The sequence below is a fragment of the Chrysemys picta genome, chromosome 4 (genome assembly GCF_011386835.1).
Source record: "Chrysemys picta bellii isolate R12L10 chromosome 4, ASM1138683v2, whole genome shotgun sequence".
Lineage (NCBI taxonomy): Eukaryota > Metazoa > Chordata > Testudines > Emydidae > Chrysemys > Chrysemys picta.
The window spans coordinates 114,525,139-114,548,733 of NC_088794.1; the positions used below are offsets into that span (position 1 = coordinate 114,525,139).

A 23,595-nucleotide genomic window follows, 5' to 3' on the forward strand; every position below is an offset into this window, starting at 1 on the left:
TTCCCACCCAAACTGAGCAATTAGGCAGCCATTGGTAAAAATCTGGAGCCTGCTGAAGTAAACCGGGATGTATAGTGCGTGTACACTTAGGTAAAAACATAGGAGCTGCCATATTGGAGCAAACAATGGTCTATCTAGTCTGGGATCTTGCTAACAGCTGTGGTCAAGGTCTGATCTTTCAGAGGAAAATAAAACACTCTAGAATAGGTCTCGGGAAGAGCTAGGTCTTAGGAGATACTGAGCACCCTCAACTACCATTGACGTCAATAACTTATGTTCTTATGTAGGGTGCTCAGTACCTTGCAGGGTTAGGCTCTAGTTATGCAGTGGCTGTCACTGAATGTGACATGGCAGGGATAGGGGGATAAAATACTTTACTGACCCTCCTGTTGGCCATCATGCTTATACTCTGAAGCATTAAGGTCTGTATCCCTTTGTAGTATTATGACCCAAATTCCTAGCGGAGTATAGTTGCTCATATTTAATTTCTTCAGTAAGACTCACACTTGGATGATTTTTGGCCATAGTATAATGAAGTTTTGGCTTTATAACTTAATTATTGTAAAATTTTCTTTATTTAAAATGTACAAGTAATTGAGCCATTGTTACTATAAACCACGATTAAATAGTTACGGAAGTGCCAAGCATTCATACTAACACACATAAACTTTCCATACAGATGTTAAACAAATCTTACTCATAAACGGTATTTGTGACCTTTAAAAATTCCCTTTGTGTTTGGTCAACATCTTATAATTATCTATGTATTTATTTTGTTCAAATTCAAAAAACAGTAATATATATATTTTAAAATCGACTCGATCCTGCTGTAAGGCTGGCTGTCATTTTTTTCCATTGGAAGTATTTTACATACTTTATTTCCTATACCACTAATGGTGGGGGATCTGTACTTTTCTAAAAGTGAACGATCATGCATCTGGTGCTAGTAGTAATTGTGTTATTCATAGATGCACAGATTCTAAGGCCGGAAAGGTCCACTGTGATAATCTAATCTGACCTCCTTACACAGGCCATAGAAATTCCCAAAATAATTCCTGTTTGAACTAAAGCAGATCTTTTAGAAAAACAGTCAATCTTGCTTTAAAAATTGCCAGTGACAGAGAATTTACCACAACCCTTGGTAAATTGTTCCAGTGTGTAATTACCCTCACTGTTAAAAACTTACACCTTATTTCCAGTCTGAATTTGTCTGGTTTCAATTTCCAGCCATTGGATCTTGTTTGTCTGCTAGATTAAAGAGACCGTTATTAAATATTTGTTCTCCAGGTAGGTACTTGCAGACTGTGACCAAGGCACTCCTTAGCCTTCTCTTTGTTAAGCTAAATAGATTGAGTTGTTGGAGTTTATCACTATATGGCATGTTTTCCAATCCTTTAATCATTCTTGGGCTCTTCTTTGAACCCTCTCCAATTCATCAACATGTTTCTTGAAGTATGGACACCAAAACAGGACTCAATATTCCAGCAGTGCTGGCACCAGAGCTAAATATAGGTGTAAAATAACCTCTCTACTCCTACTCGAGATTCTGGTGTTTATGCACCCAAGGATCAAAGGGTCCTTCCCCAAATCAATAGTCTCCTTTGGACTGTAACATAATAAAATCACTATCGGTTCTGTGGGTAGCCTAACTTAAATTATTTTGAAAATTTTATTTGCTGTTTTTGTGTTCAAAATACTATTATATCAAGACATTCCCACCATAACATGCAGAACAGTCCATATTCCTCCAAATCCTCTCCAGCATTTATGACTTCCTTTTTTATATATTTCCTTTAGCTTAAATGGAGTGAGATATCATTGATAAAGTATTTTGCAATAATTGTCCTTAATGGTTACACAAATAGATGAAGTTTTGACCTTTCTCAGGATATTTTTCCATTGTTACAAAGTTATATCCATTTTTAGATCTTTTCCCATAAAGGTAGTCTTGCTTTCCAGGTCCATCAGTAACAATTCATCGTACCATACAGAGATCTGGCCCTCTAAGATGGCCTTTCCTGTAATTAGTATCACTTCTCGGCTCTCTATGAGCTGAGGGGTGAAAACATTTTCTATCCTCTTCTGAGATATGAGCATCTTACATGGGCTTTGATATAATGCTCTAGTTGCAATAAATCCAATTGTTATATTAATATTCCTCATCAGTTCTTTGATCATATTAATTTACATAGTTTTATCATTACAGAATACCCAGCCACTTTTCCCTGACATACAGTATACATTGAATTTGATAACTCTGGTTAAAATTCTGGAAGGGTGTAAGCAGGGAGGGGAAGAGGCTACTACTTATCTGTGTCAGATTCCATATCCAAAGTGATGTTATATATTGTTTCCCTGTTGTGTATGTCTAAATTTTTGGAGTACAAAAATCAATGCACTATATTTATATTTAAAATCCTGTTTGAGTTCCATCCAGTGTACTAGGCTGATAGTGATTTTAACTGAGCCGCCCAATATTTTAGTAAATTTGGTACTACCAATCCCCCTTGCAGATCTGCTCTATAAAGAGTTGTCTCATTTAAAGTTAGGAGTTTACTGTCCCACAAAAAGTTAATAATTTTTGTTTGAATTGCCTCTAGAGTTATTTTTTGTATCCCTACTGGTAGGGCCTGAAATAGCAAATGAAGTTTTAGTAACTAATTCATTTTTACTGCTGCTTTATGGCCAAGCTAAGACAAATGTAATTCTTCTTTGAGTGATTGCTCCTGTGTATTCCACAGTAGGTGTGCATGCTCGCCACGTGCACCGGTGCTGGAAATTTTTCCCTTAGCAGTACCCGTACTGGGGGAGCACCCCGGCGACCCCTAGGGTGGCGCCTGTGTATCGCGCTATAAGGGGAGCCACGGGCTCCCTCCACCCTCAGTTCCTTCTTGCTGCCAGTGAAGGTAGTCGGAACTTTGTGCTCCAGCTCTGCTGCAGCCCTTTTTTCTCAACCTTAGTGGCGATACGATTGGCATGCGTGGCTTTCCTCATGCACCTCCGCAGCAGGGTGGTCAGGGTCCTCCTCAAGGACAACACCGCCGCCATGTACTATATCAACAGGCAAGGCGGGACCCACTCCCTAGCCCTCTGCCGGGAAGCCCTGACCCTATGGGAGTTCTGTATAGCCCACGATATCTCCCTGAGGGCGGGACCCACTCCCTAGCCCTCTGCCGGGAAGCCCTGACCCTATGGGAGTTCTGTATAGCCCACGATATCTCCCTGAGGGCGGCTCACCTTCCGGGTGTCCGCAATACGCAAGCGGACCGCCTCAGCAGGGTCTTCTCCCCCCAGTATGAGTGGTCCCTCCACTCGGAGGTCGCTCACCAGCTCTTCTGAGAGTGGGGAGCTCCCCAGATCGACCTGTTTGCAACCTGCCAGAACCAGCGTTGCCCCCAGTTCTGCTCCAGGGGAGGGGTGGGGGAAGGTGCAATCTCCGACGCGTTCCTCCTGAGCTGGTCGGGCCAGCTCCTTTATGCCTTTCCCCCATTCCCCCTCATCTCCATGGTCCTTCAGAAGGTGAAAGCGGACAAGGCAAGAGTCATTCTCATAGTCCCGGCGTGGGCTGGCCAGCACATGGCGGCCCCCCTGAGGGCACTGCCACTCCGCCCGGACCTCCTCTCCCAGGACGGGGGGTGCCTCCTCCATCCCAATCTGGCCGCGCTCCACCTGGCAGCGTGGCTGCTCCATGGCTGAATGAGGAGGAGAACAGGTGTTCAGAGCAGGTAAAGCGAGTCCTCCTGGAAAGCAGAAAGCCGTCCACGCGTCAGACGTACGTGGCAAAGTGGTCCAGGTTCGCCAGGTGGGCGAGTGAGCGTGGAGTCTCCCCCTCCTCTGCACCTCTCCAGTTTGTCCTGGACTACCTTTTATCCCTTAGGGCCCAGGGTCTGGCACCTGCCTCAGTTAAAGTGCACCTTGTGGCCATATCGGCCTTTCACCCGCCGGTGCAGGGGCACTCGGTCTTCTCCTACTCAATGACCTCTCATTTCCTGAAGGGCCTTGACCGTTCATTCCTGTATGCTAGGCCCTCCTTGCCGCAATGGGACCTCAACCTGGTCTTGTCCCATCTCACGGGGCCCCCCTTCGAGCCCCATGCCACATGTTCCTGGTCGCATCTCTCATGGAAGGTGGCCTTCCTTGTGGCAATCACGTCAGCCCGACGTGTCTCGGAACTCAGGGCCTTAACCTCGGAACCCCCCTATACGGTTTTCCATAGGGATAAAGTCCAGCTCTGCCCACACCCGGCGTTCCTCCCGAAGGTGGTCTCCGCCTTCCATATGAAGCAGAGCATCTTTCTCCCCGTGCTCTGTCCTAAGCCCCACTCCTCTAACGAGGAACAAGCAAAGTCTGGCGAAAGTGCTTGGGTCTTAGGTGGGAAGGTCGGGACTGGAGGCTAACTGAGTGGAGGGAGTGAGATGCGGTCACCTGCCCCAGCTGGCAGTCATCCTCTTACATACATCTGTGGCTGGACAGCTAAACTGTGGATTCCATGTCAAGCTTTAATATTGAATGAGAAGGGGACAAAATTACAGGTCAATAACCAGTCAGTAAAGGAAAGTAAGAAGTCAGAGGAAAAGGCAGCAAAGGAGTAACAGTGAAAAAAGAGAAAGATAAATATACTACTTTTCCCTCCACTTGTCAGCCAGGATTGGGTGTGGTGACATTACTCTTCTGGGCTCTTGTATCATTTTATTCCCCCCCATAGGGTAGTTTTTCAATCTCTCTTTTGCCCTAATTGTAAAATAAATTATGAATTGGGGGTGAGAGAGGCTGTATCACATCCACTGGGATCTGATTACAAGTCTTGCTCCTGAGTGACAGCTCAATCCTGGTGTACAGTGTCATTCAAACCATTTCTCCTCTGCCTCACTTGAAGTACACAACAAAGCCCTCTCAGACTGATAGCAAAGGCAGCATGCAGGCTGAGAGAAAGCCACCCGGGAAGGAAAAGTTTAAAGTAACTGCCATAGTTTTGGCTTGAGGGTTAACAGAAGGTCTGGGAGACAGGGGGTGGGAGGATCTGATTGCCAGTGACTGGTGGTTTCAGAAATCAGGGAGAGGGAAGAAGCAGGTCACCAGAACCAGTAAACGACTAGTGTGAGAGAACAAATAGCCCTTCATAAAGTTGGGCTTCTGGCTTATTGGAGAGTTTGCTCTAAAAGATGGGAGTCCATTGGGAGTCCAGGCGCCTCCAACTGCTCAAGTGAGAACATCCATACACCAGTGACAGCTTCCAAGTAAGTATAGTGCAGTGAAGGGATGCACATAGATTTGGGGCTGGGGAAGAAAGTACCTGAAACATTTTTAAGGGGGCCCTGGGATTCAGTGAAGGGAGAAAAAGGTTCTCTCTGCAGTGTCTTGTGGGGTGTTGCGTATGCTTTAAGTTTGCATTCACAGAATGAAGCAGATCAGTTTCATTCCAGACCAGAATGAGGAGATGTCTGAGGGCAGCCTGTCTGTGGAATCCCTGTTTCTTGCTGACCAATCCAACAGCCCAGCAGAGGAAAAGATGAGAGCAGATAGCTCTGACACAGACCTAGAGATTGAAGGTGAGCATTTGCTGGCCACACTTCCAACTAAACCCTTTCCTTCACAGTCAGTGCAGCACCTTTTTAACAAGAAGTGGAGTCCCTGAGCAGGGGACCAAGGACACTGCCTTATTAGGAATCCCAGCACCCTTCCCATTTTCCAGCAGTATGGGTAGGAAAAGGGTGGACTTCTCACCAAGGGCTCTGTCTCTAGATCATGCTGGTGGAGCCCCTCTTATATTTAGTATCATTCTCTAGCTAGTGGGTTTAGCCCTGTAGCTAGTAAATGGCTTGTTAATCAAACTCTGCTCACATTTTTATATATGGCAAAGGTGTCTGGAGCCTAGGATCGGCACTTTGTTAATGTACTATAAATTGAAAGGAGAAAGAAAGAAAATTAAAACCCAAAAGAATCTAAGAAAAGAAGATGTTTGGGAGAGTCCTCAAATATAACTGGCAAAAGTACTTTAACTAGAGTGGAGTTTGTGCTGAGGTTAAACCATTGCATAAATATAGCAATACGGAGAATACAACCTCTAAATACTAGGTTTGATGAAGAAAGTCCAAATGACGGGTTTTTACGGAAATGCAGCCATCAGCTGTCCTGGTCTGTTCTACTGCAGCTGTGTCAGCAACTTCCAGTGGCCAAGATGATGAGAACGCACAGTTTCTTTCTGCCATTTGTAAGCCAATGTGCTGCGGGTTGACCAGTGTCCTCTGGCACCATCTGCCATAGGCTTCACTTATGATAAATAAAATAAGGCTTCCTTGCCTCATGTCAGAAGTGCTTGTTTAGACCTGGAATGATTTAGTCACATTCCAGGTTTCTGGAGTTAGACATTAGAAACCAAAGCATGTTTCTGACAGTCAAACATAGAAGGAGTGGGTTCAGGATAAGTTGTCCCAGAAACAGATGTCCTTAAGAGCAGAGATCTTATTCTTATCCTGTGGAATTCCATTTGCCGTCAGCTTAGCTCAACAAGGCAAAATTAGACATAGGCCAGCCACAAAAAACCCAGCCCATGAATCTAGCGTGGCCTGTTGACTGAAAGGTTGAATTTGATTAATGAATCTGAAAACATGCGGAGTGAGAGTCTCATGAGCACAAAAAGCACAAGTGGCTTCTTGGCTCCCTGCAAGCCTGGCGACTCTTGGGCTGTCCCAGTCTACCCCATCATCACAGTTGAGGGGGAGAGAACTTCTCACGTGATCCTAATCTCTCCTTCCATCAAATTGCAAGGCCAGCCCTGGGCAAAAGGGAGAAATGCACAGAGATTCTTACTAGCTTGACTCTTCTGGGGGGTTGCTAGGCTCATGCCTTCTAGCCCTTCCTCATGAGGTAACCTATGGACCCCGGCAAGGAATCAACCAGTTCCCTCTGCAGGTGAAGAAATAGCTGCAGTGAGGGGGGGAGAGAGACGGGACACTGAGTACACTGCTCACAAACCCCCTTTGTTTCTATAGATACCGAGAGGTCCTTTGCAACCATGAAGGGTGCAGAGCTATATCTAGAAGCTTGCAAACTGGTGGGGGTGGTGCCTGTCTCTTACTTCCTTCGGAACATGGAGGAGCCTTACATGAACCTGAACCATCATGGTCTAGGACCCCAAGGTGCCAAAGCCATTGCCATCGCACTGGTGGTGAGTACCTGATCAAGGATGGAAGTAGTGGTGTCAACTCAAAGCCCAGAGGCATACTGGGCCTCTCCAAATTTTGGAGGCTATTATTTAGTGTGTGTGGGGAGGGGTGGGTAAATCTACATTATCCTTGTAGGAGCCCTGAGAAACCCCACCATTTCTAACCCTCTACACAGAACATAAGAACCACCATACTGGGTCAGACCAATGGTCTAATAGATTGGTGAGGCATGATTTCCCTTTACAAAAGCCATGTTGACTCTTCCCCAACAAATCATGTTCATCTGTATGTCTGATCATTCTGTTCTTTACTATAGTTTCAACCAGTTTTCCTGGTACAGAAGTTAGACTTATTGGCCTGGAATTGCCAGGATCGCCTCTGGAGCCTTTTTTTTAAAAATTAGTGTGCCATTAACTATCCTCCAGTCATCTGACAGAATCCAATTTAAATGATAGGTTACATAGCACAGTTAGTAGTTCTGCAATTTCATATTTGAGTTCCTTCAGAACTCTTTGGTGAATACCATCTGGCCCTGGTGTCTTATTAATTTATCAAAGCTGTTGCACCCACTAACCTTCCAACCAAAAAAAGGAACCTCTTTGCTGACTGTAGAAGGGTCCTACAAGCCCCCACAGGGCCTGATTTTCCAGCACTCCTACCCCTTACAGGCCCAGGGAGTAAGACAGCAAGATTGATCCAACCCTGGTTCTCTGCTAACCACTGGGCAGGCCCAGGGAACCTAAAATTGGGAATTGAACCTGGTTCTCCCATAATAGCAGTGCAGAGCATGAGTCACTTGGAAGCTACACCACTTAACCAAGTCTCTTTCATGTCCCAGCACCCTCAGCCCCAGTTCTGCCCTTTTTCACTGACCACAGTTATGTTAGGCACAGTTCCTGCAGTGCCTTATATGGGAGATATACAGGGACTGCGTAAATTACACCAAGGACATTGCCCATTTCACTAACATTCCAGCAATTCTCTGTCTCTCTCTGTCTTGTTTGGGCTGTTTTAGTCCAACACAACCATCACTCATCTGGAGCTGGAAGATAACTGGATCCTGGCTGAAGGAGTCATGTGTCTGGTACAGATGCTGCGAGAGAACTGCTACATTCAAGAGCTGGTATTCAATTTTCCTCCTAGTTCTAACACACTGGAACATGGCAATATAGGAGACATACAAGCTCCCACCATTAGTCATCTCATCCAGTATCCTTCCTTACTGGGGCAGACCATTGATCTTTCAGTTCTCGTATCCCCTCCTTGTGCTGTACCAAATCATATGCTGCATTTTTAATATAAAACAATAGTATCTGCCTCAGATTTTCTGCACAAAATATCTGAGGAAATTTTAGTTTCAAGAAAATCAGTTAATTAGTTTCCAAGTTCTAATTGCCTCCTCACAAAAATATTCACATTCTGAATGTCATAATTTTTGTGCCCCTCTAGTTTAAAAAGTATGAGCCGCAGAAAAGCAAAATAGTGAGAGCATGATGGGCTCACCAGCGCTATGGAATTATTTAGTTAATTTACAGAAACACACAAAATGATTACCTTCTTTCTCATAAATAAATCCTTCTACAGTATGGTTAGCCAATGGAGAAAATGTTCTGTATTGGAGACTTTCATGCTCCAACAGGGTATGTGGAAGCCCTTCTGAAGAGACTAAGAGAGGAATACGAAATTACTTTTTATATATGGTCTAAGTAATGTTTCCAGTATCCAAAATTGGGGGCATATGGAATGGATTTTGTAAGGTCTTGGGCTTTGTGTTGCGTCAAAGAAGATCTTTGACAAAGTAACTGCTGGTTCTTTGAAGACCAAGACCTCAGTGAAGTTGTTGTCTTCTATTACGAAGGAGCTGAGGTTGCACATACAAGTATCAAAAAAGAAGGAAACCTTTGGTTTTAATTACTGTCTAGGTGTGACCCTGCCTGACTAGTTGCCTCTGTCCTGCTGGTCTTGGATTCTCTTGGCCTTTCTTGCCCATTCAGCCACAAACAACAATAAAAGCAGCTCTATTCTGGGGAGGGGGGGTTCCTTTCATATGCTTGATACTTCCCTTTCAGAACATCTCCAATAACCACATTGGCACAGAAGGAGCGGAAGCCATCTCCAGGATGTTCCTGGATAATATTTCTAGTCTCCGGGCTGTTCAGCTCTCAGGTGGGTCCATATATTATAAGAAGGTGGCGGAGTAGGCGATTGATATGATAATATTTTCACTTCTATAGCTCTTCTCATCCTGAAAGCACGTTATAGACTATGGGCCAGATTCTGCTCTCATGTATATGTACTCTGGTGTAAATCCAGTGAAGTCTAGATTTATACTTATATTCATACCAAAATAAGGATCTGGCCCTGTATACATAGAGCACCTCTGAACTACAGCCACCTCTGAGCAATTTCGGTATGGCCCTCAGCTAGGCAATGTCTGAGTGCTCTGTGAGTCCTAAGACAACACTAGTAAGAAAGTCAAAAGAAGAGAAAGTGTGGAGGTAACCTCTTTCAACCCTATTTGTTCTTCATTATTATGGGATGCCATTCCAGCCAGCCCAGGAAGTTCTCCCAGACACAATGCGATGTCACAAAGGAGACCTTTGGGTTCTGTTAACACATGCTTCTCCTCTGCAGGAAACAACTTTAGGGAGGAAACTGCACAGTACTTCGCCGAGGCACTAGTGGTAAGTAACTTGCCAAGCAGGGAGGAGGTGGAGGGGAGAGTGGGCCTGGCAGGAAGCAGGTTTCTGCACAGAACCATTCACAGTCCTAAGGCTGCAAAACTTTCACGGAGGTCACGGAAGTCACAGATTCCGTGACATTCCAGGACCTCCATGACTTCTGCAGCGGCCGGTGCAGCTGACCCCAGGGCCGCCCAAGCAGCTGGGGCAGCCCTGGCGTCAGCTGCACTGGCCACTGCTCAGGTGGCCCCAGGCAGCTGGTCCTGGGTGCTGCCCTGGAGCAGCTCTCCAGGAGCTGCAGCAGCAGTGCCCTGGCCCCCCCCCCACAACATCAGTGGCAGCAGGGCCCCGGGCAGCGGTGGAGCCCTGGGCCACCCCAACCCCAGCAGCAGCGTTGGCAGAGTCCTGGGCCACTCCACCCCCAGCAGCAGCAGCAGGGCCCCAAGCTGCCCCCCCCAGCAACAGCATTGGCAGGGCCCCAGGCCATCCCACCCCAGCAGCAGCGGGGCCCTGGACACCACCCTCACACCCCCGGAGCAGCAGCATCCCCTGGAACGTCCCCCACAGCATCCGCAGGAGCGCCTACCGTCCCTAGCACCTAAGATTTAGTTAGGGGTATTTTTAGTAAAAAATCATGGACAGGACACAGGCCATGACTTTTTGGTTATTGCCCATGACCTGTCCATGACTTTTACTAAAAATAGCTGTGATAAAATTGTAGCCTTAATTAAGGGCTCTCCCCATTTTAAAGCCCTTACTTACTTGGTTTGATTCCCACCAACTAGTGCCCACATGATTTCCTGACATAAGTCTGGTGAATGCTTGTCACTCGCTTTAGAAAGGAGACAGGCTAGGAGGACATGGAGAAGTGTGTACCAGGTTAATGTGTTCTCAGGACAACTCTTGGGGTCTGGCTAGGAGATGAACCCTCTGGAGTGCGTAACAGGAGTACAGAAGGGGTTTTGGGGATGCAAAGCTTTCAAGAAACATAAGTGGTCTGATTTTAAATCACTTTGAAAGTCACAAGTAAAAAGAAGCTTAGTGCCTTTCTCAGTTTATTCTCTATCACAAAAACCATTACACAATTTGGCAGCACTGGACATTTCTGCCCAGGATCTGAATTTGTAACACAAAGTGCTATAGGTCAGGATTGGAATGAGGCGCATTGGTAGAGGAGGAATATGGGGACTGAACTGGAACAGCAGGGTGTGCTGCAGAACAGGACTGGGTCCATAAACAGAGTGTGAGAGTGAAGTTTGAACAGCATTTGTTATTACTGTGCCTAGCTGCTTTGACTCCTCTGTTTCATGAGGAAAAAATACAATGTTAAAAGACTGACAAACCTGCTTTGTTCTGGGAATTATAATCCTCTATCTCCGTGGCAGGGCCGGCTCCAAGGTTTTGGCCGCCCCAAGCAGCAAAAAAAAAAAAAGCGCCACGATCGTGATCTGCGGCGGCAATTCGTCGGGAGGTCCTACGATCCGAGCCGGAGTGAGGGACCGTCCGCCGAATTACCGCCGAATAGCTGGACGTGCCGCCCCTCTCCGGAGTGGCTGCCCCAAGCACCTGCTTGACAAGCTGGTGCCTGGAGCCGGCCCTGCTCCGTGCTGACAAACTGCTGTGCACTTGAATAGCTGAGAGCCTATATTTCATTCTCTTCTGGGGTCTTAGGATGGCAGCTGACTGCAGCTGGATGGAAGATCTGATTCTCTCTGCATCATTTCTATCCATAGGGCAATTACCGAGTAAAGGAGCTGGACCTCAGCCACAATGAGTTCTCTGAGAAGGGAGGAGAGCATCTGGGACAGATGTTGGGTAACTCCAATCATTACTTCCACAGAGCCAGCTGGGCAGTCAATACAGGCATCCTTTCCCTTAGAGATCTCTGGGGGCCAGCCCTGATGCAGAAGTGACTCCACCACTTTTCTTACATTTTACCGCAAGAAGGTTGTGAGGCTTGATGGCTACTGTAAAGGACTGAGAGCTACGGCTTTAACCCTCCTGGCTTGGCCACTGATTCACCCTTAACTCCATATCGCTTTGGGTGACTCTCTCAACTTCCTTGGGGCTGAGACTTCTCAATCTGCCAAAATCCAAATCTCGGGTGCTAATAGTGTCACAGGGAAAGACCTTTACAAATCTCTTTCTTTCTCTTAGCATTTCTGCCTGTCTATCACAGTGACCCCTTGGCAGCAAATGTATGCTTTTTAACCACACAGTGCTCCCTTAAACTATACTGAAATCCTTTCTTTGGTCCAAATAACACTTTCATTTTCCTGATTCAGTGTTTCCACCATCATGGATTTACTATTAAGATCAGCCTGGGTATTTAGAAGACCGATAAATTCAATCCTGTGATGAGTGAGAAGGGACTGTGTTTGTGCCTCATTTAATCCAGTGGGGAAATGGGGTCTAAAGATAAACAGGGGCCCTCACAGAGCAAGCAGAAGCTGTGTCTGAGCCCAGCTCTCCCATGGAAATAAATGTCCTTCCTTCCAGCTCCACTGAGGCACAAAATGAAAAGATCTTTGAAAAACCATTTTTAATAGATTTTTTTTAAGTTGGACAAACCTGCCAGCTGCTGGGATCCAAACTGCTGTCCATGGAGAATCATCATAAAATCAGACAGGAACTTGTTGGCAGCCAGCCTCTTGCCTCAATCAGAGGTCATTTCCCAACACTGTAGCAGGACTCCTCTCTCACTAATGGATTCACACACAGCACTAATGGATTCACACACATCCTACCCTGAGTAAAATTGCCACCATGTGCCATGCTTTGCAGCTGGACTGGCACAGGCACACATACAGCTGTGTATATCTGACACAAAGGGTTGAATTTCTATTTGCTTGCTAATCAGCTGCAGGCAGAGTGCGTCTTGCTTTTTTGTGTGTGTAGGAGGGAGAATCCCACCCATCTGTTACAGAAAGTGAGCGTCCACTAATATTAACCATCTCCCTTCCCTCACCCGTCCAGTGTAATATGTTCTTTGCATAAGCCAGAGAAACTGTGTTCTTCTGCCTCCTCGAGCTGAAAATTACACCTCCAGCTCGAAGTGGAGACGTACCTTGCATCACCAACATATTCTCTGCTCTTCAGATTCTCTGGTGAGCACGGAGACTCTGGCTAGAGTTAAAACAGAGGCAGGTTTCACCTGCTGCAAGTCAGTTCATGTTGTTGATGGATCTGTAGCAACCCTTTTTTCTTGGTCTCTTAGCAATTGTTTGGTGGAGGAATCCAGGCTCTGGAACTTAAGCTGCTCTTCAGTGGCATCTCTGCTTTTCTGATCAGGTTGATAGCCCACAGAATGTTGCTGGGCCTGCCCTGCTCCAAAAAGCATCTGGAGCATAGGCTATTTCACGCTCTCCCCTTGTACAGAGCACCGTTGGGCCTCACAGGACCAGCTACCAACTCAGAGAGCTCCACTGCACACTGTCACAGCTCAGGGCAACTGCACCTGTATTTCCCCTCAGTGGTCCAACAAGGGCACCCTCTCCCAGGCCTCCAGCTCCCCAACTGTTGTCTTTCCTGTATCTCACTCCGTTCTGACCGAGCTACTACCAGGTAGAAACAGGCTGCCCAAGCACACACGCTTACTTTCTCTTCGGAGATGGTTAACGGTGTGACTGCCCACAGCTATAAGTTACCATACAGTTCTTTCTGAGCAAACCTATTTGATTCTTAAGGTCAAAGCATTACAGAGAAAACATTAAAAACAATGGAGGAACCTACATGCATGCCAATCATTTTATCCGAGATCACCCCAACCCTTACATGGCCTCTGGCAGGAGCAATCCTTCAATCTCCACCAGGGGTTTTTTTGTGATTTCAAATTCATCACAGCTTCAGCTCAGAACAAGCACACTCATAACATGTTTAGTCCACCCTTTATACAGTTCAGGGGTCTTTGATCGAGAATTTCCAGGAGCAGGTAATTAGTAGACAATGGGTTTTCCTCCCTGGACAGGGCTCAAAAGGACGGATTCCAAGTAGGTCATTTGCATTCCCCTTAATCCCCGGTACTTCCTAGGAAATCCACTCTACATGTATTATTCCAAAAGGCCCTTTGAAGTTTCTAATCCCTTCCATAGAGGGCATTAGTCAGTCTCCTTAGAGAAGTTACAGATAATTCCCCACTAACACATACACAACTGCATATTTAATACAATGGACCACAAAGGTATTGAATCTAATTTAATAAGGTTTAACTTAAATGAATAAAGTTCATTCATGACATTGCAAGAAATTGTCAGTCTGTCACACACACCTTACAAGAGGAGTATTTGGTGCTCAGGCCACTATCAGATTCCCACTGGAGGAAGGGGCAGTGGTCCCTGGTATCACTATCATGTATCAGTGATGGGGGTGTTATTAGTGGGGATGGCAGCAGTAGTGTCGAGTGTGGAATCAATACGGAAAGTAGCAACAGCAGGTTGTTTCTCTAATATAGGATGTGTTATTATTCCTTTAAGATCCCTAATAGTGTCTGTAGCCTGTTTCTGCAGTCTGTGTCTAGTGTCTTGGGAGGTGGAGAAATGGAGCATCTTTTGTATGAATATATTTGCATGTATTTGTACATGTATCTGTATGCAGCTCTGTGTGTAGTAACTGCAAGTGTATGTGGGTGTGGTTGAGTGAGAGAGAGACTGTGTGAATCTGTCTGTGAGCATGCTTACCACGTGTGTCTAGCTATATTATTTCTCTATATGTGTTCATTTGTAGCATGTATTGTCTGGTGTGTGCCTGGGATTACCTCATGTCTCACCACTCCTTCAATAACATGAATCTCTAGTCCCTTTTAAAATGCATTTCTGTTCATTCTCCTTCTTCAGCTAACATCTCTTTTCCTCTTCCTCAGCCAACAATGAAGCACTGGAGTTTCTGAACCTGAGCTGGAACCACTTGCGGATGAAGGGGGCTGTGGCACTGGGTGCTGGTCTCAGAGTAAGCCTCCCTCCTGAACAGTGATATGACTGACCCTGATTGTTAGCTGAGCTTGGAAGGTTGGCATGTCCTGGCTGAAGCACTGATCTGCCCTTGTTCTGCTAATGGTTCTTTCATATCATCACTAGCCATTCAACTTCCTGTATTTGCCAATAACCTATGCCCCTCTAATTTTACAGAGGGGTCAACTTTAGGCAATACTCAAAACCAAGCAACAGAGAAACAACAGATACTCCCATCCATACCCTCCTCTGACAAAGGGGTCTTCTATGACACATACTCCCAGTGACCCCTCATCTAGGCTTCTCGCCTGTCAAGCTTTAGTTGACTTTAGATTAATCTGCTTCAGAGATCCCTCATTGGGCAGAGGCACAGATTCCCCTCCCTACCCACTCTCTCAAACATCACACATCCCTGAGCCAAAGTCTGTCTGATGATGACGTAATGGCAAACATGATTCATGAAAAGGGAAATAAAAACAACCCAGGATACTACAGACCAGTTAGTTTAACTTATGTGCAAGGGAAGATAATGGAGCAAGTAATTAAGGAAATCATCTGCAAACACTTGGAAGGTGGTAAGATGATAGGGAATAGCCAGCATGGATTTGTAAAGAACAAATCATGTCAAACCAATCTGATAGCTTTCTTTGATAGGATAACGAGTCTTGTGGATAAGGGAGAAGCGGTGGATGTGGTATACATAGACTTTAGTAAGGCATTCAATATGGTCTTGCATGATATTCTTATCAATAAACTAGGCAAATACCACTTAGATGGGGCTACTATAAGGTGGGTGCATAACTGGCTGGATATCGGTACTCAGAGAGTAGTTATTAATGGTTCCCAATCCTGCTGGAAAGGTATAACAAGTGGGGTTCCGCAGGGGTCTGTTTTGGGACCGGCTCTGTTCAATATCTTCATCAACGACTTAGATATTGGCATAGAAAGTACAGTTATTAAGTTTGCGGATGATACTAAATTGGGAGGGATTGCAACTGCTTTGGAGGATAAGGTCATAATTCAAAATGATCTGGACAAATTGGAGAAATAGTCTGAGGCAAACAGGATGAAGTTTAACAAAGACAAATGCAAAGTGCTCCACTTAGGAAGGAACAATCAGTTTCACACATACAGAATGGGAAGAAACTGTCTAGGAAGGAGTACGGCAGAAAGGGGTCTAGGGGTTATAGTGGACCACAAGCTAAATATGAGTCAACAGTGTGATGCTGTTGCAAAAAAAGCAAACATGATTCTGGGATGCATTAACAGGTGTGTTGTGAGCAAGACACGAGAAGTCATTCTTCCGCTCTACTCTGCGCTGGTTAGGCCTCAACTGGAGTATTGTGTCCAGTTCTGGGCACCGCATTTCAAGAAAGATGTGGAAAAATTGGAGAGGGTCCAGAGAAGAGCAACAGGAATGATTAAAGGTCTTGAGAACATGACCTATGAAGGAAAGCTGAAAGAATTGGGTTTGTTTAGTTTGGAAAAGAGAAGACTGAGAGGGGACATGATAGCAGTTTTCAGGTATCTAAAAGGGTGTCATAAGGAGGAGGGAGAAAACTTGTTCACCTTAGCCTCGAAGGATAGAACAAGAAGCAATGGGCTTAAACTGCAGCAAGGGAGGTTTAGGTTGGACATTAGGAAAAAGTTCCTAACTGTCAGGGTGGTTAAACACTGGAATAAATTGCCTAGGGAGGTTGTGGAATCTCCATCTCTGGAGATATTTAAGAGTAGGTTAGATAAATATCTATCAGGGATGGTCTAGACAGTATTTGGTCCTGCCATGAGGGCAGGAGACTGGACTTGATGACCTCTGGAGGTCCCTTCCAGTCCTAGAATCTATGAATCTATTCAGGCACAGCACCTCCCTCTCCAATGTACTGCTTCATGGGTGCTGCTTGGCCTTTTTATAATCACCTATTTTCAGAATAGCATGTAAAGGACTACGCACTTTAGCATAAAGGGTACCCCTGAGAAAAAGCCTTTAGTGGGGAGTCTCCGCTTGTAATAATAGGGCAGTGCTGAGAGGAAGCTCACATCACTGAAGTCTGGGCAGGATTTGGTAGCTCACACAAATGTAGTACTAGAGGGCACTGACCGTCAGTGCTGAGAGGAAGTTCACACCAGTGGGCTGTGGGCTGGCCCTGGTTAGCTCACACAGGTGTAGTTCCACTCAGCAATGCTGGGAAGAATTTTGCATCACTGTGTTCAGGGCTGGCACTGGTAGGTCACATCTGTGAGGAAACTCACACTGCTGGAGCCCCAGCTGGCATTTGCTAGGTTCTGCTGTGAGGCCACTGACATAAGTGGAATTCTATCTGGCAAAGACAACAGTGAAGAAGCAGGCAGAGCTCGTAAGTCCCCAGTTGGTTCACTGCCTCAGTCATGAAAGGGGGCTTCACAGGAGGAATAGACTGATGCATCAGCTGTATTTGCAATGGCTGTGATGCCAGTGGTGATTTCTCTTCTCTCTCTGGAGGTCAATGGAACGCTGAAGATACTTGACCTCTCATGGAATGGCTTTGGGAATGAAGGGGCTCTGGCCCTTGGAGAAGCTCTCAAACTCAACAACATTCTGGTCCAACTGGACATCAGCAGCAACCATATCAACAATGAAGGGGCAGGGAAGCTGGCCAAGGGGCTAGAGGTCAATGGAAATCTCAAAATCCTGAAGGTAAAGACAAAGCCTGAATTGGGCTATGAGTAAGGGAAAGGGGTGGAAAACCCTGAGTCAGGGGGTGAGGAAAACTCTGATATGAGCTGCCTAAGCTGAAATGGAAAGCAATTGGTTTTGTGCTAAGCAAGAGACAGGCAAAGGAGGAGAAGAAGGAGGTGACCAGAATCTATTCCTGTAGTTGGCTTTGCAGAGTTTAATGGGAAGGTGACAAGATGGACAGATAATGAAGATAAACTTGTTGAAAGGGCACAGTTGGGCCATGACCCTCCTAAAGTCTAAACTGAGGGGGAAAGAGATACACCCACACTTATTACCAGGAAGTGAAATTCTCCTCCTAATTTTTTTCCATTTGTCTTCCACCACAGCTGTCTCATAATCCCCTAACTGTAGAGGGTGCCATTGCGCTTGTCACATCCATCAGGAAGAATCCAAAATCCAAGATGGAAGAGATCAACATCTCAGTAAGATGGTGTTAGGGTTGGTAGAGTCCCAAAATATATACATTAGAACCTTTTGGAGCCACCTGAATTCTAGTGCTAAACTCTTTCAGAACTCTTTGAGGTCTGTCTTCTGGGTTACCTGTATCAGTTCAGCTCCAGCCACTAATGACAAAAAGTTACTATTTAACAGCTCTCCAATGGCATGAATGGAAGTTGTGAGGTCTCAATCTAGTTCCTGGTAGATTGTTATCCATATCACCATCACAGTTAGCAGTAATTGGCCATCTTGACTGCAATCTCAGAAAAGAGGACAAAGCATGAGTTCGCCTTGGAGGCTAAACTCCTTCTTATGCTACAATATGACCTTCCAGGGCAGTATAGTAGAGCAGTGGTTCTCAAACTAGGGCCGCCGCTTGTTCAGGGAAAGCCCCTGGCGGTTTGTTTACCTGACGTGCCCGTAGGTTCATTCGATCACAGCTCCCAGTGGCCGCGGTTTGCTGCTCCAGGTCAATGGGGGCTGCGGGAAGCGGCGGCCAGTACGTCCCTCGGCCCGCGCCGCTTCCCGATCATAAATGTTTCCTTATCACTTGAAGAACTAAGACTTTAGAATGTCTATAAGAGAAATCATTTTCAATAAGAATTTTTTCTAGAATCCGTTGCGTGGGATTGAAACCAAGAGGTTCTTTTCTTTGCAGAGGAAAGGGGTGAAAAGGGCCATTTTTCTGATTTCTTAGTTTATCTCTGGATAACACATCCTAAGCATTAATTCTCCTTACATTCTTTTACACAGTCTACCACTTACAAATTGCAAGTAAAGACTCAGATCAAATATTCTATACAAAACATGAATCACAATAACTAATACTAAAACATATGATAAAAGAAAATAGTATGAAATACTAAAGCAAAATAGAAGGTATCAAGATGAATTTCAGAGTCTTGGTAACTTCACTTGGGGTAATAAACATGGTATTATTTTCCTTGAGCTTTGGAAGCCTGTCACACTGACAGAAAGCAGAGGCCTCCAGGAATCTCCTTACCTAGCTTGATGTTTTATATAATCAAATAAGCAACTAGCAAGCATTTGAGCAATCATATTCTCCAAGCATCATGTGTATGAACATCATTTTAAGTGTCTCTTAAAAATTTCAGTAAAGGCAAAGACAAGTTTGTAATAACCTAATATAATAAAAATCAATTATAATGATTTCATTAATAACTATTTTTGCATCAATATTGAGGTTTATCCCCTACAGGTGGCTATAAAACCTTAAGATAGAATATTGTATTAGTGCTGTCCTTGCTATAACTGCTCTGGGGATAGTTGACTTAAGTTTGATTTTCAGAAATGCTCAGCCCGCACTACTCCATCAAAATCAGTGAGCGCTGCAACTGCTCAGCATCTCTGAAAACCAAACTCTTAGTCTCCAGATACTGCCAATATGTAACCTTTAACCAACACTACATACTTAGAGCCCTGCAAAACTGCAGGTATCCGCTTTATATCCATGGACCATTTCTGAGGATAGCAGCATGGATGTGGATACAAATTTTGTATACGCACAGGACTTTGACGGTAAGAGCCGGGCGGGCAGCTGTGAGGAACCATGGCACGGATCCTTCACCTGCCCTGGGCGGGTGCCTGGGGGGCAGGGACACTGGGTGGGGGCTGCTTGGGCCTCTGCCATGGCTCTCCACAGCTGCCCGCCCGGATCTTATCATGGCCGGGCTGCAGCTCCGAGCCGCCCCTCTCCCTGCCGGAGCCAGGTCGGGGAGAGTCACACTGGCATCTGTGGGGAGTCTGGGTCCCTCCACTTGCCCTGGGAAAAGGGCTGGGACACTGGGTGGGGGGTCTGCTTGGGTCCCCCGCCCAGGGCAGGTGGAGGGTCTGCCGCCAGTGTGGCTCTCCCCGGCCCGGCTCCAGCCAGGGAGGGAGGGTGGCTCAGAGCTGCAGCCCAGCCACAGTAAGAGCAGGCAGCTGTGGGGAGCCGCAGCAGACCCTCCACCTGCCCCGGGTGGGGGGCCCAAGCAGCCCCTGGGCAGCTCCACAGCATGGAGCCCAGCCGGGGAGTTGTCGGGAGCCGTGGTGGACCCTCCACCTGCTCGCGGTGCAGGTGAGGGGCTGAGAGCAGTCCCTGGCTATGTCCCCGTCCCCCAGGTTCCCCGCCCAGCTGAGGGCAGGTGGAGGGTCCCTGACTCCACGTGGGCTCCCCACAGCTGCCCACATGGCTCTCCCCAACTGGGCTCTGGCGGGGGGGATGCCTTGGCGCCTCAGCCAGGCCCCCACTGTAGAGCCCTGCAAACCCGCAGATATCTGTGGATGTGGATATCTGCAGATAATTTTTGTGGATAGCGGATCGGATTCGGATACACATTTGTGTATCCGCGCAGGGCTATATACATAATGAAACAGAGTTTTACGAAAAGCACTGAAAATTCTAGGTGTCAGGTGAAACTCAACCCCCTCGCAGATTCCCCTGTCCCTGTAGGGTGGACTGTAAAGAGACATTATTGGAGAAACTAACCCCTTTGACTTTAGATCAGTTTTAATTTTTTTTTCTGCAGAAAGCCAAGCAATAATGAGCAGGTCATATGTTGAGCAAGTGGGGAGGGGACCATCTCCCAGTAATCTTCTGATGACCGACTATTTGAGCCAGGTGGCAGATGTGTTTCAGCTTGATAGGCATTTGTCTTGTGTCAAACTGAAGTAACTTTTGTGTATCACAAGTGGTGATAGGTGGTGAGGATAAAGAAAGGGAACATATGCTCAGAGGCTGAAGCACTAAAGAGTCTTGGGCCCCCAGTGGGATCCACTAAAGTGAAGTGTGGGGAGGAAAGAAGGTCTGAGGCATGGGGAGCATAGTTAATATTGAGATAAGATGGGGTTCATTAATATAGGCGGTTTCTTGCTTTCATTAAACCCTCAGGCAGGCTGGACAATATGGCTGGGATGTCTGTGCTGAGTGTGGTGTTCTCTTTCCCCTACATTAGAATGTGCTTGTGAATGGAAGCTTCCTCAAGCTGCTGGATGTGGTGTGTCAGGTGCACCCTGAATTAGATGTCATCTATGGTGGGGTTCGAGGCTTCATCTCCAAGAAGCCTGAACAGCGTCCAGACCCCATGATGCTGATTCAGGTGAGCAGTCCAGATTGGCTACATAGTCTCTCCACACAAATAAGCAATGGCCACGTTAACACCACCCTATACCGAAAACCCACCGACTGCTACGCCTACCTTCATACCTCCAGCTTCCACCCTGGACACACCACACGATCCATCGTCTACAGCCAAGTGCTGAGGTACAACCGCATCTGCTCCAACCCCTCAGACAGAGACCAACACCTACAAGATCTTCACCAAGCATTCTCAAAACTACAATACCCACACAAGGAAATAAAGAAACAAATCAACAGAGCCAGACGTGTACCCAGAAGCCTCCTGCTACAAGACAGGCCCAAAAAAGAAACCAACAGAACTCCACTGGCCATCACCTACAGTCCTCAGCTTAAACCTCTCCAACGCATCATCAGTGATCTACAACCCATCCTGGACAATGATCCCTCACTTTCACAGACCTTGGAAGGCAGGCCAATCCTCGCCCACAGACAACCCGCCAACCTTAAGCATATTCTCACCAGCAACCACGCATCACACCATAACAACTCTAACTCAGGAACCAATCCATGCAACAAACCTCGATGCCAACTCTGCCCACATATCTACACCAGCAACACCATCACAGGACCTACCCAGATCATCTACAACGTCACCAGCTCATTCACCTGCATGCCACCAATGTTATATACACCACCATGTGCCAGCAATGCCCCTCTGCTATGCATATTGGCCAAACTGGACAGTCACTACGCAAGAGGATAAATGGACACAAGTCAGATATCAGGAATGGCAATATACAAAAACCTGTAGGAGAACACTTCAACCTCCCTGGCCACACAATAGCAGATGTAAAGGTAGCCATCTTACAGCAAAAAAACTTCAGGACCAGACTCCAAAGAGAAACTGCTGAGCTCCAGTTCATTTGCAAATTTGACACCATCAGATCAGGATTAAACAAAGACTGTGAATGGCTATCCAACTACAGAAAGCAGTTTCTCCTCCCTTGGTGTTCACACCTCAACTCCGAGCAGAGCACCTCACCCTCCCTGATTGAACTAACCTCGTTATCTCCATACTGATTTATACCTGCCTCTGGAAATTTCCATTACTTGTGTCTGATGAAGTGGGCATTCACCCACGAAAGCTTATGCTCCAATACTTCTGTTAGTCTTAAAGGTGCCACAGGACCCTCTGTTGCTCTCCACACCTAGTGCACAAACTCTGGGCTACTTCAGGGAGGGATGAGCTTTCTTCTCAGCAGAAAATTCAGCCAGTTAGGACCCTCCAGAAGAGGCCACGCAGTCTCCTCTTGTATTGTGGAATGGAGCATTCCATAGTCACACATTTAATTCCATGTAGAATTACTTAGCAAATCTTTCTGGTTTTTAGGGGAAACACATGGCTGGGGATTGGATGGCTCACAGGGGTCTGACATCTGAATAAGATAAAAACTTTTTTTTAACCTCTAGTCTGATGGTTTGAATCTCATTCAGGTCAGTAATGACTAAAAATCATTAGTAATAATAATTCTGTGACTTTGTATGACATCTTCAATTCAAGGATTTCAAAGCACTTTACAAAAATGGGTCAGTATTATCTCTGTTTTACAGATGAGGAAACTGAGGCACAAGGAAGTTAAATGGCTTGCCTAATTTCACACAGCAAGTCAGTGGCAGAGTTGAGAATAATAATCCAGCTCTTCTGATTCCCAGTCCTATTCTATAATCACCTGACAGTACTGCTCCCTTGTCCAACTGATGGGTGTCAGATGAGCTGTCTGAAACATGCCGGTGGATCTCAGTTCAGATCATCACAAAACCCCCACTACCCCAGTTGAACTTAATAGGACCCCTTTTGGAGCCTTCAAGATTAAGCTATATAAATACAAGATATTATATTATTTATTAACACATATTGCCAGAAACTTTATATAACTGGCTATTTTCAAAGGCCTGTACTTTCTACAAGTGACAGCAGGTGGCGATGTCCCCCTTGCTGGGACAGGAGAGTCATACAATCAGACCTGTTTCAGAGTAGCAGCTGTGTTAAGTCTGTAGCCGCAAAAAGAAGGTGATCTGGATAAAAAAAGTTTTCACGACCAGGCTGCTACTACTAACCTGGCTGCATTCCTTAGTGGCTAAGCAGAATATTAACCAGTTAACCTCTGCAACACTGTATATGTGGCTTTGAATAAGTGTGCTGGGATCTAGACAAGGTGTTAGGAGCTCTAGTGTACAACCTGGGTGCACTTGGAACAGCTGGTTGCACTGAAGATGGGAGAGGTGGTGAGAGCCACAGAGAACTGTTCACTGTGCGTACAGATCTTGGTGACCAACACAGACCTGGGATGAGAGTGAACAGCAAAGATGATATGTGTTTGCAGTAGAATATGGTATCAAAAATAGACAAAGCTGTTTTGGGTTGCATGTGCAAAAGCACCGCAGCTTACAGCAAGAAAATGCTAGTTCCTCGCTGCATGGCATCAGGAATAAAAAAAAATTATTAAAGCTAATGTTAAAATTATCTAATACATGGGTTAAAGAAAGAGTTTATATACATCTGGGTATA

General features: G+C 45.9%; 2 protein-coding genes across 2 annotated transcripts in view; one reads left to right on the forward strand and one right to left on the reverse strand.

The window, feature by feature from the left end:
• The window catches only part of ANGEL1 (angel homolog 1), a 137,304-nt gene that overhangs the window by 77,243 nt on the left and 36,466 nt on the right, over positions 1 to 23,595 (reverse strand). The gene's annotated exons all lie outside the window — the stretch shown is intronic.
• The window catches only part of LRRC74A (leucine rich repeat containing 74A), a 37,708-nt gene continuing 16,846 nt past the window's right edge, over positions 2,734 to 23,595 (forward strand). Inside the window, exons 1-10 of the mRNA XM_008164907.4 lie at positions 2,734 to 5,549; positions 6,993 to 7,168; positions 8,182 to 8,289; positions 9,236 to 9,332; positions 9,801 to 9,850; positions 11,581 to 11,662; positions 14,706 to 14,791; positions 17,273 to 17,467; positions 17,836 to 17,931; positions 20,902 to 21,045. Of these exons, the coding sequence (XP_008163129.2) occupies positions 5,399 to 5,549; positions 6,993 to 7,168; positions 8,182 to 8,289; positions 9,236 to 9,332; positions 9,801 to 9,850; positions 11,581 to 11,662; positions 14,706 to 14,791; positions 17,273 to 17,467; positions 17,836 to 17,931; positions 20,902 to 21,045 (1,185 nt within the window). The 5' untranslated portion in view covers positions 2,734 to 5,398. The remainder of the gene's footprint in view (positions 5,550 to 6,992; positions 7,169 to 8,181; positions 8,290 to 9,235; positions 9,333 to 9,800; positions 9,851 to 11,580; positions 11,663 to 14,705; positions 14,792 to 17,272; positions 17,468 to 17,835; positions 17,932 to 20,901; positions 21,046 to 23,595) is intronic.